The sequence below is a fragment of the Chinchilla lanigera genome, unplaced genomic scaffold (genome assembly GCF_000276665.1).
Source record: "Chinchilla lanigera isolate Chin_1 unplaced genomic scaffold, ChiLan1.0 scaffold00026, whole genome shotgun sequence".
In the NCBI taxonomy this organism is placed as follows: domain Eukaryota; kingdom Metazoa; phylum Chordata; class Mammalia; order Rodentia; family Chinchillidae; genus Chinchilla; species Chinchilla lanigera.
This window is the reverse complement of record NW_004955427.1, coordinates 13603683-13621161: the sequence shown is the minus strand read 5'-3', so window position 1 is coordinate 13621161 and position 17479 is coordinate 13603683. Positions and strand designations below refer to the sequence as shown.

The following is a 17479-nucleotide window of genomic DNA, read 5'->3' as shown; positions in this document are numbered from 1 at the left end:
ACCAGTAATAAAGGAATAAGGTGGTATGTGTTTCTGGGCATATTATATCCTTGGTCTTTGGGAGAACAGACTTCTTTGGGGAGTTTTTTAGAATATGCTTGCCTAGGCTATAACTTCTAGCTCCTTTGAATACCAGATTAAAATCTTGATTGGGTGCAGAGTATGTCTTTTAAAAAAGTCCTTTCACCTCTGCTTTGATTAAATGCTCATTGCTTTAAGGCAACATGAGTGAGCCTGTTGCTGAAGTCTGTGCAGAATTTTGGTACCTGTTTTAGATTTGTCCTTAGCAAGCAGTGATACCGTAATTTTGTGGGTGGCATTTTTGACTGGGAAAGTGTGTGATCTTCGTTCTCTTACCTTCTGACTATTTGTTGCTTACCTCTCTAGCGGCTGGTGAATTCCCATACAAGATTCCCTTAAAATATAAAACAGGTATCTGGAAATGTAAAGCCTGGCTTCTAACTTGAGTATCACCTCATATTACTGGGAGGTTTATCTTTTGCATCCTGAAGTTTTGGTTTGGATGTGAGAGTTGGGTGCCTTTACTTTATACTGTGAAGAGTAATTAGTCAGGGACTAGCTTAGTTCTTAGGAGTTCTTTTGGGCTTGGAACTTCCAAGGTAGTGGCCAGGTAATCACCTTTACCAGGTACCTTGGGCAAACTGACAACTTCTGGAAGTTGTCAAAAATGCCAACTTCTGAACAAATGGACTTCCCTGATTAGATTATTTTATTGCCATCAGAATGGCAACAATATTTATGGTAATGTAGTATTGTCCCTTTCATAATGGTTAGCTTGGGAAATTCAGTATTTATTTCAATATTTAGCTATTGCTCACAATTAAATTGAAACCTATCATTTGAAATTACATCAAATATCTTTCTCATTTACTTGGTATCTCCGGAACTAGAAAAAAAAAAAATCTTATCTTTTGGAGGTGTTTTGGAAAATAGTCATTTGGCATGAATAGTAAATGATTGAGGAGAAGTCTAACTGATTCATTCTGTTTTGGTAACAGTAGTGAGGCACTTTCTGAAATGACTTGTATATTAGATTTAAAGGCAATTGGAGAAGAAAATAGTTTAAACACTAGTAGTATCGATGGAATTATATTTTTCCATGGCAATTAATTCCAAGCATATCCCTTCTTTGTATGCTTAAATTTTATTAGGATTACTACAAATAATTCTCATGTGCTTATAGTTGTATTTTGTACCTTTCTAAATCACCATGTAAAGAATAACAGTTTTCATGTAGAAAAGCTTTGACCTAAGTATAATCATGGCCAAAAAGTTTAGTCTTGAATATGTCAGAAACTTTTGTGACTCAGTCTCCTTTGTATTTCTTATCACTTACAAGTAAAACTCTTAACTCGTTTCATTTCCTGCCTTTCTAAATCTGTGTAGCAAAATGGCTGAGGTGACTTTGGAAAGTGCCAAACTGCAGGGCTGTTTGTTCGAGCCGTGCAGGCCAGGCACCACACAAGTCCTAACGGGACTATTTGGACGGACTAGAATATTCCTGGTACCTCCTGGAGTTGTGCAGTGTGGTAGCCTTGCCATATTGGGAGTGCCTGTTTGCATAAGGAACTATTTTCACATCTTATGAAATTAGGCAGAGCCTACACACTTAACCACTTAGCAGTTTACCCTGAGAGTCACTGGAGCAGCAGTTTTACGTACTGACTGCCCGAGCGTCACTCAGGCAGGTGTCATTTCACCCAACTGATTTTTGTATTGAATAAATTTGATAAAATTGCTGTTTTTATATTTTCTGTTATGTTATAAAAATTAATGAAAAATATGCAATTTTTGGTTATCCTGTATTTTAATAATTGGGCTGGTAAGTGGTTAATCTCATATTGTAATAGGTTCTGTGCAAAGGATGTTTGTGGTCCTAAGTTGAACCTTTCTATAGTGATCATACTTTCTATTAGAAACTTTATAGGAATCCTGGAATCCCATGGAATACAGTTTGGAAACTACAACGTTAGTTAGATGTACCCTTTAGAATGTATGCTACCCTTTTTTATTCCTTGTTTTAATATAGTTGAGTGCTTATTTTCTGTAAGATACCTAAATGGGTTATTATTTGTGGGACACCTAATTAATATTTATATGGAGGATACTCTTTCCTGGAAAGAATGTTTTTGGTCTCCAGATTTTTAATCCATTTTTAGCTTTATTATAATCCAGTAAATGCTAATATTTTATGAGAAACTTTTTTTCTTAAATAAAGGTTATCTTGTCTTCCAGAGTACTGTGAATGATCTGACAATTCATCGGGCCACTCCTGAGGACCTGGTAAGTTTAATATCAAAAGTTGTTTCATTTGGTATTTGATTTCAAATCTTCAGAATAAACACTATGATCATTCCTGGGAGTTACTCAGTTATGTTTTCTCTTGTGTATGTGTATATAAAATCCAAAAGCATATTCTCTGGACTTCCTGATTTTACCTAGGTGTATCAATTAGTATGGGAATTTCAGTTGCTAGGTTTGGGTTATGATTCAGATCTCTCTAGTACAGAATTGTGCTATACATATCTGTCTTTTCCTACCTACAGATACTTTAGGTATTATTTGCCATGACTTTGCTTTGCTAAAGTATTGATGTAGTTAGTGTAGTAATTTATCCCTTGATTATGCCATGCATATTTCTACATCTGAGTCACAGTTCGTGCATTTTACCTTCTTTACCTGCTAAGTCTTACTTGGCTTTTTTATCGTAGTTCAACTCCTACTTTTTAAAAAGTTTCCACTGTAGATTTTTTCATTTAAAATACTATTTTAAGTTTACATAGCAGTTGTACTTATCTATAGGGTACCATGTATTTTGTTATGTTTGCTTTGTATGATGTTCAAATTAGGGTAAACATATATCTCTTTAAACTTTTATTTGTGGTACAAACATTCAAAATCCTTTCTTTTAGATTTTTTTTTGAAATACACAATACCTTACTGTGCAACAGAATACAGGATTTTAAAAAGAGCTTTATTTATATATAATTCACATAGTCTTAAGATTTCCATTATTAAAATGTATACTTAAATGGTTTTTAGTATATTCAGAGTTGTGCTACCATCATTGCTATCTAATTTCAGAATGTTTTCACTACCCCAGAAAGAAACCAATGCCCGTTAAGTCACTCCCGATGCCTCCTTCCTCCCAGTCTATGGCAGGGACTAGTCTACTTCCTGTCTCTATGGATTTGCTTATCCTGGATTTTGCTTATAAATGGAGTCCATTATGTGCCCCTTTGTGTCCAGAATCCTTTTCTTACCATAATGTTTTCAAGATTCATTATATTATAGCTTATAATATAATATAGCTGTGTTATCTGAACTTCCTTATTGTTGCTGTATAATATTCCATTGTGTGAATATTGTATTTTATCTATTGATTCATTAGTTGATGAACATTTGCATTGTTTCCATTTTTGGATTTTTGTGAACGTTGCTGCTGTGAACATTCACGTACAGTTTTTGTGTGAACATATGCTATCACTTCTCTTGTGTATACTAGGACCAGAGTTCCTGGGGCATATAACATCTCCATTTTTAACTTTCTGGGTGACTGCCAAACTTTTCCAAAGTGGCTGCATCATTTATATTCCAGCAGCATATATGAGGCTTCCAGCTTCTCCACATTGGGATTATTGTTCTTTTTAGTTCTACCACTTGATATAAAGTGCTATTTCTTTGTGATTTTCACTTGCAATCTCTTACTAAGAACTGATGTTGAAAAGGTACTGAATACCTTTTCAAGTGCTTCTTGGCCATTTGTAGTGTCTGCTTTGGTTTTTTTTTTTTTTTGTATCTGCTTTGGAGAAATGTCTATTTAAATCTTTTAGTCATTTAAAATTGGATCATTTGTGTTTTTATTTTTGAACTATAATAGTCCTTATATTCTGGATAAAAGTTTCCTATGAGATATTTGATTTACACATGTCTTAGTTGTCTTTTCACTTTTTTTTTTTTTTTTTGGTGCTACTGGTGGTTCAACTATCCTCAGGCCTTTTTATTTTTTAATTTTGAGATGGTCTTGCTAAATCACAATGTTGCTTAGACTAGGCTCGAACTTGTGATCTTTCTGCCTCAGCCTCCCAGAGAGCTGGGATTATAGGCATGTACCACCCCAGCCAGCTTCTATTCACTGTTTTGATGATGCCCTTCAAGTGTGGTAGTTGAATTTTCGTGTTTTTTCTTTTAACAATTGTATTTTTAGTATCTATCAATAAAATATTACTAACCTATTCTTTACAGAGGTTTAAGTCTAAGTTTTCTCCTAAGAGTTTTATAGTTGTAGCTCTTATATTTAAGTCTGTGTTTATTTTAATGTAATTTTGTATATGGTGTGAGGAAGGGGATCCAATTTTATTTTTCTCTTTTTAAGTGGATATCCAGTTGTCTGAGGATCATTTGTTGAAAAGGTTATTCTTTCCTCATTGAATAAGCTGGACAATCTTATTGAAATATCAGTTGTCCATAAGCATAAGGGTTTATTCTGTACTTTTCTTCTCTTCCACTGGTCTATGTGTGTCTATCCCTATGTACTACTGCACCATTTGGTCATTATAGCTTTGCAGCAAGTTTGAAATTACTCTGGTGTTATTTCCTCTGAACTTACTAAGTAAAGCATTGAGTATATGCCACCTAATGCATATCATTTATCTTTATATGGGTGTGGCCAGTTTCCCTGGGCAGATATGATTGCTGCTTCTAACATCCAGGAACAACATCTTAAAATGTCTTTGTGGACCCAGAAGTCTTAATCCTGTTAGGTCTACTAGATATTCCTTAAATATTTGATGATAATACTGATACCCAATGGACTAAACTTTTTTTAATGAGAAATTTCAAGTGCAAGTGAAGTATAAAGAACTCTCATGTAATTCCATGTGCTCTTCACTTGAAAATGATATTTATTAAAATTTTGCTATAGTTGCTGCATTTTTCATAGTGTGTTCTTTCTTCACTGGAATATTTTAAAGTGAATCCTAGAGAACATAGTGCTTTTGTGCATATATATTTAGTTTGCATTTAAAAAATTAGACTTTTTAAAAAAGTTATAATAGCATTATTATGTCCGCAGTGTTCAAAATAATTTTTTGTAATATTTAGTCCATATCCAGACTTTTTTGTTCTGTTTTGTTTTGTTTTTTTGACATAGGGTCTCACTATGTAGTTCAGGCTGACCTTGAACTCATTATGAAGCTGAGGCTGGCCTTGAACTCACAGAGATCCTGCTGCCTCAGCCTCCCAAGTGCTGGGATTACAGGCATGTGCCACCACTCCTGGCTTCTCCCTTAAGACCTGTAGTTCATTTCTCTTTGTCCCAGGAACTCCACTTTTCTTGGGTTTCTGCCACTTCTGTGGCTCACTGCCACACGAAACCATGGCAGCACTGCACAATTAATTCTTGGTAGTCATGTGATTATCATGAAAATGACGTGTCTTTGTCAAAGATGACGTAGTGGGTTTGTGCCTTTTACACTGTGCTCTGTGTGTGTGTGTCATGTATATGTGTGTGTGAAAATATCAGTTTTGACCTACAAGTTGATTTTTACCATCCATTAAATGAGACCTAACCCATGGTTCACAGAACACTAGGGTATTAGATAGTGTTGTAGAAAAAGAAATTGAAATTAGCATTAGTTTTAGTATGTCTTTTAGCTAGATATACTAGTTCTATATACTTCTTTTTTTAAGATTACTTTTGAAAATTTAGAGGACGATGAAAAATTGGTTGTGAGTATATAGAAACATGTATATATTGAACCCAAAAAATTACAAGTGATGAACGGGGTGACTAGGTGGTCCTACCATCTGTATAAGCCACTTCTTTGCTACTGAAAATGTTCCTTTCTGTTTTTTGTTTTTGTCCTATGTAGGTACGGCGTCATGAAATACACAAATCGAAGAACAGAGCATTAGTACACTGGGAACTCCAAGAAAAAGCTCTGAGAAGAAAATGCAGGAAGCAGAAACCAGAAACTTGGAATCTAGAGAAAACTAGATTGTCCATCATGAAGGAGGTAATGCTAATGTGAATTAAGAGTTTGAAGAAAGAGATAAATAGGGTTTTCTCTTTTTCCTCGAATTTGATTCACTTTAGAGATACTCTGGTAATTGCATCTTTATACAGGGATCTACAAGGGCCAGTCAAAAAATACGGCTGGGTGTGGTGGTGCATGCCTGTAATCCCAGCACTTGGGAGGCTGAGGCAGGAGGATTGCAGTGAGTTTGAGGCTAGTCTGGGTTACAAAGCAAGTTCAAGGCCAGCCTGCACTACATAGGAAGACCCTGTCTCAAAAAAACCAAAAAAATCCAACCAACCAAAATATATATTTACATAGAAAATTTATTACAGTAGAAGATAAATTGCTGTAAATTGCCCTCAAATATTCCCATTTATTTTGAACAAACTTAGCCCATTGTTCTTGTACTTTCTCTTTTTTTTTTCCCTTTTGAGATAGTCTTATTGTGTAGTTCAGGCTGACCTTGAACTCACTTTGTAGTCCAGACTGGCCTTGGAACTCGCAGTGATCCTCCTGCCTCAGCATCCCAAGTGCTGGGATTATAGGCGTGCACCACCACCCCCAGCTTTGCACTTTCTGAAACAGTCCTGGAAGTCCTCTTTTGTGGCTATCCTTAAGTGGTGCGATCAAAAATGCAGTGAATGCTGCTGTGCAGTGCCGTCGATGGGAAGGCAGACTCGTAAAAACATTGCAGTGTATCTTCATCTGTCTTATTTACTGCACCTGCTGCCATGTGACTTTCGGCTCTTCCTCAAAGTCAAAATGACCATGAAAGGTAAACATTTTCGGTCAGTTTAGGACATCAAGGCCGCCATGACAGTGCAACTAAAGACACTCATTCAAGAGGACTTCCAAAACTCCTTCAAGAAGTGGCAAGCACTCTGTGATGAATGTGTTTGAAGCGAGGGGGGATACTTTGAAGGGGTGAACGGCAATGTATATTTCATTGTAATTTTAAAAATCTAAGCATTCACTGTATTTTGTAATTATATTTTGTATGTGGACTTTGCAAAAAGTAGCAAAATGATGATTAGAGTCTAGTATAGTGATTAGAATTCTTGCTCAACAACTTACGAGCTCTGTGACCTTAAATTTTTTAACTTCTCAACCCGGATTGTCTCATCTTTAAAATGTCTGGATAATACTGTAAAGTGATCTCAGTATGGTCCTTGGTGCAGAAATAATCTCTTCTATACATAAACTATTGCAGTTATTTTTCTCGGTTCAGTAGCACTGCTGTTAGATTACTTAGCAAAACTAAGTTAAATAAAAGAGAATGTTATATGCTCATATATGCTCATCCCACTCGGTAGTGATCCATTTATTTTAGGCTTAACTTTTTGCCAGATGTAGGGTGTTGGATAAGTAATCAAATACATAGGGATGAACAGTATGGGAAATAAGAGGAGACTACAGCAAAATCACCTTTTAAAATTTGAACTGAAATCATTGTAAAGAAATGTGCTTCGCAGCATTGCTTCTTACTTGTGTTAAAGCTTACGGCACTGGGCAGGCTGGATGACCCTTCGTGTCGGCTTTAAGTCACACCATCTTTTGAGAACTTCATTAGCGTTCTTGGTGAAATGAGAAAGCTCCGGTCTCACATGTCATCAGGAAGGGTTACACCTCCAAAGTAAAAGTCTACATGAGCTTGAGAAGAGAATAATGGGTTGGGGGAAAGTGCTCCCTTACAGATAAGTAACCTGCGACCTCGGACAGTTCGCGCAGGTTGGATGTTACCTGCTGACTCTCACTGGTAGGGCTGAAGACACAGTTCCGTCCCGGAAGAGGGCAGCCCTGCAGCAGTGGATCAAATTCTGGGCTTTCCCCCTCTCTAGTGGCTTCTCACATTCTGAATGTACCCTCTAAGTAATAAATATGGCAGAAGCAGGGATTCAGTAGAGGTATTTTTAGATAGTTTTCTGAGTCATTTTAATGTGCTTTAGGGTTGAAAACCTCTTAGTGGAATTCACTTGTTTCCCTTTAACAATATATCTTGGAAGTTATCCCATGTCAGCTTAAAAGTCTACCTTGTTTTTCTTTTTCTTTTTTTTAATGTGGTGCTGGGATCAGAGCCAGGACCTTGCACATGCTAGAGAAATGACTACCCGAGCAGCAGCTCCAGATTTTACCTTTTATCTGTAATGGCCACATAGTGTATAGATTTACTATCATTTATTTATCAGTGTTTTATTGATGGACATGGGTTGTACATGAGAGCGTAGTATTAACCTTCAGGAAACAAAGGACTGCAGATCATACTGGTTTGAACAAGGTAGAGATTTATTTCTGTCTCATGAAACAGTTCAGAGGTAAAGGGTAGCTGGGAAGGGAGCCTGCAGCCCTCGTTATGTGGCTTCTATCTCTGAGTACCGGTGGCTGTACTCCGAGCCAGCAGAAGTGGAGAAGGCAGTTCATTCCCTTCCAGAAGTTTCGGTGTAGATCTTGTTGACCAGGAAGTCATTGCACGGTCCTTTTCGCCTGCAAAGATGGTTGGGAAATCTCGCTGTGTGCTTGGCTGAATCTAGGGCGTGCTGCTATTGAAGGCAAAGAGGAAGAAAGAGTGTTGGTGGATACGTAGCCGTGCGCGCTGCCCACAGATTGCCTCCTGCCTTGCCACCTGAAAGGATGTGACAGATTCTTGAATATGGTTTGGGGTACATGTACACTTAGAGGGTAAATTATTAAAGCATTGCTGAGTCAAAAAAAGTACATCTTTTATTTCAGTGTTACTAGATATGTAATGTTTGTGTTTAAGGGATATGATAAGACCAAAGGAAAAGCTCTCCTTGAGCGTATCCAAGTCGGCTCACTATGTTTTTCTGAAGATTAACCATACACAGCTAGGTTGGCATAAATGAAGAGAAGAGCTCTTCCCTAGCATAGTCTTACATAGCATTTAATGTGACATGCACCCCGGCCGTGGGAATCAAGGAAATTGGGGTCCAAGTCCAACTCAGAGAAAGGAGGCTTTCACAAAGATTTCATAAATTCCAAAAGTATAACAGCGCCCCAAGTCTCTTTGTAATTTCTTAGTTGCTATGGCCAGAGAACAAAAAGAGTTGAATAAGGAGTTCTTAGTAAGGTTTTGGCAGGGACCCTGACTGAACCTTTGAAAACCCGGTAAATTCACCACCACTTGCAAACTTGTACTCTGCAAACACACTTGGGATAGTAATACAGTATATACAGATGGGCTTGTAGAGATGAGTTTACCGGTCCACAGAGTGAGTTTTATGAGACAAATAATAAATCTAGGAAGAGCAAAGAAAGAACAGGACACTGATACTATTTGACCACTCAAACCATCCGTTCCAAGGAGCCTGAGCAGAGACTAGCAGAAGGCGGCCAGGCAGTGTTTTCCTTGAGACCTCATGAATATCAGGTTTCAGTATGATTGGTAAGATTATTCCTCCACAGTCTGCTTCTGTCTGTTTGAGGTCTTTATTATTTATTTTGATAGATCAGTGTTCTTTTTTTTATAGTAAACTCTTAGAAAATAGCCATTTTGAAAACAACTTTTTGTATTTTTTCTGCTTTAATAGTAGACTAATCATTCTGCATTTTTGTAAACTCTTAATTGCATGTACTTGCAAGAGACATTGCACTGGGCATAGAGAATTGCCTTATGGGTAAATCGGAGAAATCCGATCATTTACACCGTAGTAGTGTTCTAAACATTCATCACTGGAGTGCCAGACAGGTTTTCAGTGTGTTCACAAGCCTTTCACATCCCTGTGGGGTTGAGGAGGTGGTTGTATCTCCATTGCCACATCAGGAAACTTGAGTTTAAAGAGGTTGAGTTTTGCCTGGTTTTCCTTGACTGGACCTGGAAGCCCGATCTTGTGCTCTTGGCCTTAACATTCCAAAGCTTACTCCTTATGGAAGGAATGAATTCAGAACTTTATTCTCACAGCTGAGCTAGCTGATCTGCTCAGCTATGTATAGTAGGAGAGAGGGAAAAAGTATGACTAAAACTTATCTTTCTGTGTCCTAAAACCATAATTTAGGTCACATTATATAATTCTGTGATATAGAGAAAGTCTGGTAAGACCATTTGCTACCAGATGTTTTATTGACTTGCGTCAGCCTTGGAAACCAGGCAGTTAATTTTGACTTCTTTCAGTTTAAGAGTGCCACCTGGTGGTGGTAGACAGAGTTGACTTACTTTTTTCTCTAGCCTATGGCCTTTTAGAATTATGCTGGCGCCTGAGAGTGCAAGATCAGAGGCACAGCTGTGGGGATTTTCTGAGTTCCTGCTTCTCCAGGATAAAAAACCAACTTGTTCACAAACAGAAAAGCATCACGTTTGTTTAATGCTAAAACTCATCTTACCTTGTTTTAATTATCATCCATTATAGATTATGAAATTACTTTAGTGATTGAAACCCCTCAAAGTTTGTAGCTCAAAGTCTTTGTGTTTTTTCGAACTGTTGATCTTAATTTGTTAAAGAATTGTGAAATTTAGTAGGTTATCATTTAAAAATAGAATGGAAGTTAAAAGAAAATATAAAAATAGTTTTCACAGAGAAAGGTTAAGTAAAATTTTTGTTACAGATATAGATATATTTGCGTGGACGTGCGTATACTGGGCGTAATTCAATGCACGTTTGGTTTGTTGGCTGTCATTTGAAAGCCGCTAACAATTGCAATAGCCCCATCTGCTGGTAGTTACGGATATCGCCACGGAAGGATTTGAGGGAGATGGCGGCCTGTGGTTATTATATGCAGTTTCTTTATACGTAGTCTTTTCTTTTGCGATTTGAAAAGTAAACGTTTTGTTTCTGAAGAGTAATTGTCATTAACACGTGTTTAGATTCTTTCTGATCAATACCAGATGCGGGATGTCTTGGAGAAATCCGATCATTTGATGGCCGCAGCCAAAAATCTATTTGGTGATGCTCCGTGCAGGCGCACAGGTCGGTATTCGATCCAAAGAAAAGCTGCTTCTTCTTACTGAGTATTTGAAAGAATTTAACGTTCTTTTGCAGACATAATATTATATATTACAGGTATTCAGGATGGGCAATATACACGGGTTGTAGTGTTAGAGTCATTATGATTTGCTTTTTACAAAGGTATTGATTATTGCAGATTACTCAGCTAAAGAAAGACAAATTGTTATTATCTACTAAAATATGGCATAATGTGCAGTATTTCAAAAGTTTGAAATGTGACAATTTTCAGTTTTTTACCATAAAAATTAAGATACTTGCTTTATATGTGTATGAAGCAGTAGCGGTGAGCCTGAGGCACGTGTGCAGCAGTAGGCTATCACTGAAAGCTCTAAAAGGTTCGCCATCGCTGATGTATATTCTGAGTGAAGCTTAATTTGAAACCTAAAGCTTAACACTGAAAACTTCACTTTCCCTGTAAAAGAAACTTCGCCTCTCATCAGATCACCGACATTACTCATTTTGATGTGTATAGACTTAATTTCTCATCTTAATTTCTCAAAACCAAGCAGTTTTAGTATAAAGTTTGAGCCTTGGGCCAACCATTTATTAGTGTAACTCTGAGCTGGTTGTAGTCTCTGAGTTTCCGTTTATTGATCTGTAAAATAGTATCTACCTCATGGGGTTTTGTGAGTGTGAATACAAGCTTAAGTATACGAGTGTACATACATACATAAACGTGGGAAACAGTGATGGAATATAGTCAGCGCTATTCCATATAAGCTGCTGCTGCTGTTGTTATTTGCGATTTCCATGTGATGATACAAATCTGTAGCGCTCTAGAACTTGTGAAGCCAGCTTCATTAAATAAAACAGTCATCACTGCTTACTTTCTTTCTGCAGGGTTTCCAAATGTAACAATGGCTCCTGATTCGTCTCACGGTCCCATCGGGGTGAACCAAGACCCTATTGCCCGGTCCATCCTTAATGAGTCTGTCCTGGAGCCTCAGGTAATGTGCTGTGCTCATACCGTAGTGCTTACCCTGAAATGAATGTAAGTTGATGCGGGCATTGTGGTAAACATTAGAAAAGCTTCGATGTCAATAGTCATTAGTTGCGGTTGCTAGACTTGCTCTTAGAGAAGCATATTGCACTCCGCGTGAGTAATGCTTATACTAAACAAGAGGGGAGACTGCGTAGTCACAGTCGACCATTACTGAGCGCTTACCTAGGAGGTTTGTTCTACTGTTGTCCTCACCTGGCACATGAAGAGAGCGAGGCTCAGAAAAATTGTGACTTGTCCCAGATCATGCAGTTTGCATCAGAGGTGAAATTCTAATTTAGGTCGTGTGTCTCCACAAGCCTGCCCCCATCTACATTAAGGAAGCAGCGGGGAGCCGCTGGCCGCAGGTGGATCTGTGTTCTGCTGCACACTGGCTGTGCAGTCTGGAGTTGTTTCCTTAGGATTTCTGAGTTGGCTCAAAGTGGTCTTTTCTTTTTTGTTTCTTTGTTCTTTATTAAATGTGAGTAGAATACACCGGGTACAGTTGTTATATGGCTCAGCAGCAGAAATAGGCTATACAAAGGGCCTAGCCTATGCCGGGAGTGTAGCCCTTTATTAAATGTTGGTCATTTTAAATGTATCAGTATATGTAAAAGGTAACTGCCCAGGAAACCTGGAGTTTATGGGGAAATAATAAATAATAAATCACTGTACGTGATGCCGTACTAATAAAACATTCATTAGCTATAGTCTAACATAATTGAAACTCTTAGTCAAAATGTTTAGAATTCTGAGTTTGTAAATATTTCTTAAAAAGCCCAGGAAGAATGTAATACTAAAAAAGAATGTAATACTAAAACAACTAGTTAGAAATGAGTAGGACTTAGTACCTTTTAAACAAAATATCCTTATTTATTCCTTCTGTTACAAATAAGGGAGAATCTTTAATTGAAGGAATGACCCTAAGAAATTGCAGGTTCTGAATCACAAAAGACATACTAATTATATTGTTTTCTACTTAAAGGCAATTAAATAGAATGTTATGCATATTTAAAATAGCCAAACCCATTAGCTATAACCCCTGGCAAAACCATTTATATTTTGGCACTTACTGAATCTTAATCAGATAGTTAGAAACTGAATCATGTAAGAATAGTTTATTTCTGTAATGTGTTCAACTGAAGCCTGTCCATTTATTTAAGTACATTGTGTAGTATCGGGCCCTATGTATTTGGCGTCATAATTTGTGTCATTTGGAGCTGGAGTCAAGTGTGTAGCGTGTCCCAGCAGCCGTCGGTGTGTCTGCATCATTGGTATGTGGACAGGGCAAGAGCTGAGGTTTCGTAGACCGGCCCCTCGAAGGCGGGGCACCCCGGAAGTTAAGAACTCAGTGAAGGGTTTAAGTGAGATTGACTGTAGGGTAGATGATGAGCGGCACAGGGCTGGAGGGAGGGTCTGTGCCTTGGGCTGTTTTCTTTTGCTAATAACGCAACACAGACTGGGTTAGTTATGCAGAGAAAAGGCTTACTTTGGCTCACGTTCCTGGTCTAAGGCTGAGGGTCAGCATCTGTTGATGGTCTTGTGAGCAGGGTGCTGAGGTGATGGCGAAGCCAAACTGGCTTTTCTTAGCGGAACTGCTTGTGACATAATTAATCCATTAGTCCAATAATGGGCTAACCCAGTCATGAAGGCAGAGCCCTAATTACTTCCCATGGTCCCATCTCTTAAGATCTCACCATAAGGATTAATTTCAGCATGAACTTTGGAGGGAACAAGCCGTAGTTAAACCACAGCAGTCTGGGTAGAAGACTCAGGTTGGGATCTTGATGAGAAGTGGGAAAAACCTGACCTAAAGCAGTGCCAGTGGTGAAGGTCGAGGCATACATCTGAGAGAAGTTACAGAGGGGAAGAGATGACAGGATTGGACGGCTGCTTAGATTTGACGGGCGAAAAAGGAACTCCTGGCTTGTTGGTTTGAACACCTGAGTAGACGACACTGTTCATGGTTTAGGCAGTGCAGGCTGAGCAGGTTTCTGAAGAATGATGGGAAAGGCTTAGGAAGATGTTTGGTGTTGGCCATATCTGGAAGAGATATCTTTTAGGCAGTTGAATATAAATGTACAGGGCTCAAGAGAGATCTGAGCAGAGATAAAGATTTGGAAATTAACAGTGTTTGACTTGAGATTGCATCTTTGGACTTAGGAGTAGATCAGATGAGAGCAGAAAAGGTTCAAAGGTAGGACTTTGAATCCCATCAGATATAAGGGCAGGGTAGAAAAAGAAAGCCAGCCGAGCATGATAGCGCACGCCTCTAATCCCAACACTCAGGAGGCTGATGCAAGAGGATCGCTGTGAGTTAGAGACCAGCCTGGACTACAAAGTAACTTTAAGACCAGCCTGAACTGCATAGTGAGACCCTAGCTGAAAAAGACAGACAGACAGAGAGAAAGAAAGAGAGAAAGAAAGAAAAAGAAAGAAAGAAAAGAAAGGAAGAAAGCAAGCAAGCAAGCAAGCAAGCAAGCCAATATAGGAAGTTGGGGAAAAAAAAGCAAAGAAAGAAAGGAAGGAAGGAAGGAAGGAAACCAATACAAAAGGTTGGAAAAAAAAATAGCCAGAAGAGAAAATCCAAGAAAATACAGTGTCATGTAAGTTAAAGGGTAAACAGTATATCAGAAGATTTTAAAAGAAAGAACTTAGTAGTTATACAAGGTCCAGTAAGTCAGAATAGTAAAAGAAGGTAAAGACAGAATACATGTCTGACCTTGCAGAGAGAAGTGGTAGGGCAGAAACAGAATTATAAGGCATTGCTGATGACTGAGAGGTGGGAACAACTTGTGGAAGATGTGTGGGAAGCTAGGAGTAGCTCAGACGTGGGGATAGGGTCAGGGTAAGATGGGAGCGACTTGCTTACACTTAAGTCTGTGAAGCATAGAGAGGTCTGGGGCCCGGGTTGGGAAGAGCGCAGAGAGGCAGAGGAGGCTGAAGATGTTGGAGAGAGGAAGGCGCATGGATGGCGTGGAAGGAGGGGAGAGGCTTTGGGTTCCAGAACACACATGAAGGCATTGACCTTGGGAAGTCTCTTGATTATGAGAGAAGTAAGGGCTGATTGTGGTATAAAACTTTGTGTGATTTACTTTCTATTGCTGAGGTAGGCTCTTAATGAAGTGGATGACGAAGGAGAAGAAGGAACTGTTAATAGCCAGTCTGAAGAAAGTGAAAACGAATTGGGTGACTCCGTAAACCCTCAGTCTAACATGAACACAGAAAGGTGTGTACGTATGTCATGAACATCTACAGTTACTGCCTTTTTAGCAAGTCTCCTTTAAATGTTTTTGTACTACATCTTTTTTCTTTTAATTAATTGAGAGTTTATTTTTATTAAAATTGTTTTGTATGGGTATGGTTTCAGAAAACTGGAAGAATAGTGGAAGAATAATGCAAAAAAACTCTTGTGTGTTTTTCATTTCCTGTTTCATTTATAATTTTTTGTTTGTGTTTTTATGCTCATACACATGCATGTGAATATCCATGCATATTTTGACAACCATTTTGTATAATGTTTCTTCTTATATTTATTTTGATGCTTATTTGTCATAGATTAGGCCAATGGGAGCTTCTTCAAATCATTCCTGTGTCCATTTTTATATATCTTTTTTTCCTCTTGATTTAATTTCTGGTACCAGATGGGTCTTGTTATACTTTCCCTGCCCTTGCCCTGGAATCAGCCATTTCTTTGAGAAGTAGTGTGTCTTTGTTACTTTTCTGTCTTGTTGGGACAAAATACTGAACGCCCAAAATCAAGGAAGGGAAGGTTTATTTAGCTCACAGTTTGTAGAGGTTTCAGTCCATAATTAGCTGGCTCCAAGGCAGAGTGGCATGGCACAGGGGCACCAGTTCAAGGCTGTGGAGGACAGCAAAAGCAACAAGAGCCAAAAGAGGGAAGTAAGCCTCTTTTCTCCCTTATATTGCATTCAGCCTATCTGCCCTAGGGCTGGTGTAGCACTCACACCATCTCCCTGCCCTGCTCTTGCACAGGCTCAGGGTGTTTGCAAAGTGAGGCCTCCGTGCCCTGCCACCGTGCCTTGGAGCCAGCTGATTATGGACTGAAACCTCCACAAAGAGTGTGAGCTGAATAAACCTTTCCCTCTTTAATTTGGGCGGAAGGTATTTTGTCCCAGTCACGAGAGAAAAGTAACGAAGACAACAGTTGAAGATTAAAGTATCAGTTCTATCAGTGATAAAGATGTCGCTAGCATAAGGCCTAACCCTGTAAGAAAAGGCTTGCAAATATTAAGCCCCTGAACTATCTCACCTCTTCGCAGTCCCTCTGCTTCCTCCCTGATGCACAGGAGCACGGTCTGCTTGAATAAATTTACTTCCGTATGAGCAGGAACTGCTCTTTGTATAGGTTCTTCTATGGGACAGAGAAATAGAAACGCCATGTATGCATCTACAGAATAGAGGGGAAGGCGGAGCAGTACTACAGAACTGCAGAAGGACAGATGCTCAACTTAGGGACCAAAGTGGACAGGAATCTGGGGGGCTGATGGAATGATTCCTTCAACAGAAAAATGGTAGGCATTTTAGCTATCTGCATATCTTATCAGTTAAAATTAAAAATATTTTTTATCTTTGAATTACTGAAAGCTCCTTCAAATCAAATACGTAGACTTTTGGACAATAAAGCACCTATTACTTTTGATATAGCATATCGTCCTGTTACTTACAGGTTTCTCCAACAACTAAAGGAAGATAATTCTGAGTTAATTAATAAGCTGTGGACTGATATTCAGCAGAAGCTAGCAACACAGTCAGAAACAACAACCCCTCCTGGAACTCCGTCTTCCGCTCTTCCATCCGAGGAACAGAGAGGTTTGTTCCTCCTTTGCATTATAGTTAGTAACCCGGTTTATTCAGTTCTTTGTGGGACGCAGCAATACTTTCTAAAGGAGTATCATTTAACTTTTGAGTCCTTTATGTAGCCTAATTGAGTAAAATACTAATGGATCCATCACTTGAAGTACGTATTAAAGGAAGTTTATTCACTTGGATACTTTCCGCCATGTTCCCTTGTTTAGCTGCTCTGAATGCTACTGATGCCGTCAAGAGAATCCAAAGCAGGCTTCAGCCTGAAGAATCTCCTGGAACTCTAGACTCAAGCTATATTGTGCGACAAGTGCTGAACTCACGGAAGCAAAAACAGCTCTTAAATAAAGGTTCAGTTCCTTAATTTACAAAGATGAACAGTTAAACATGTAACTTGATTCAGCTATCTTAACCACTTAGTCAATGTTTAAATGCACCCAGTTGGATCCAAGTAAGAGCTTACGGAAGGATAGCTAAGAAGTCCTTCCTCTTCCATTTAAGTCTGAAAAGATAGTTCTAGTATATTTATTATAGCGGATGTAAGCTCTGTTTAAATTGTATAGGTTTTGTAATGATAAAATGGTAGTAATTTCCATAAAAACTTTCGATAAATTGTGAACAACAGTCAGAAAGTTTCTCTTGTCATTTTGTAGTTGTAAGCATTTGGTCTTAAA

The 17479-nt window shown here is 38.5% G+C and overlaps 1 protein-coding gene across 3 annotated transcripts in view; it reads left to right on the top strand.

The window, feature by feature from the left end:
- Spice1 (spindle and centriole associated protein 1) overlaps nt 1-17479 on the top strand; it is a 41816-nt gene that overhangs the window by 5495 nt on the left and 18842 nt on the right. For 2 of the 3 annotated variants that reach the window (XM_005386399.2, XM_013515113.1), the window contains exons 3-9: nt 2257-2304; nt 5895-6038; nt 10858-10960; nt 11840-11946; nt 15092-15207; nt 16669-16811; nt 17018-17155. In XM_005386399.2, coding sequence (XP_005386456.1) covers nt 2257-2304; nt 5895-6038; nt 10858-10960; nt 11840-11946; nt 15092-15207; nt 16669-16811; nt 17018-17155 — 799 coding nt within the window. The remainder of the gene's footprint in view (nt 1-2256; nt 2305-5894; nt 6039-10857; nt 10961-11839; nt 11947-15091; nt 15208-16668; nt 16812-17017; nt 17156-17479) is intronic. The other variant, XM_013515114.1, reaches the window with a different exon arrangement.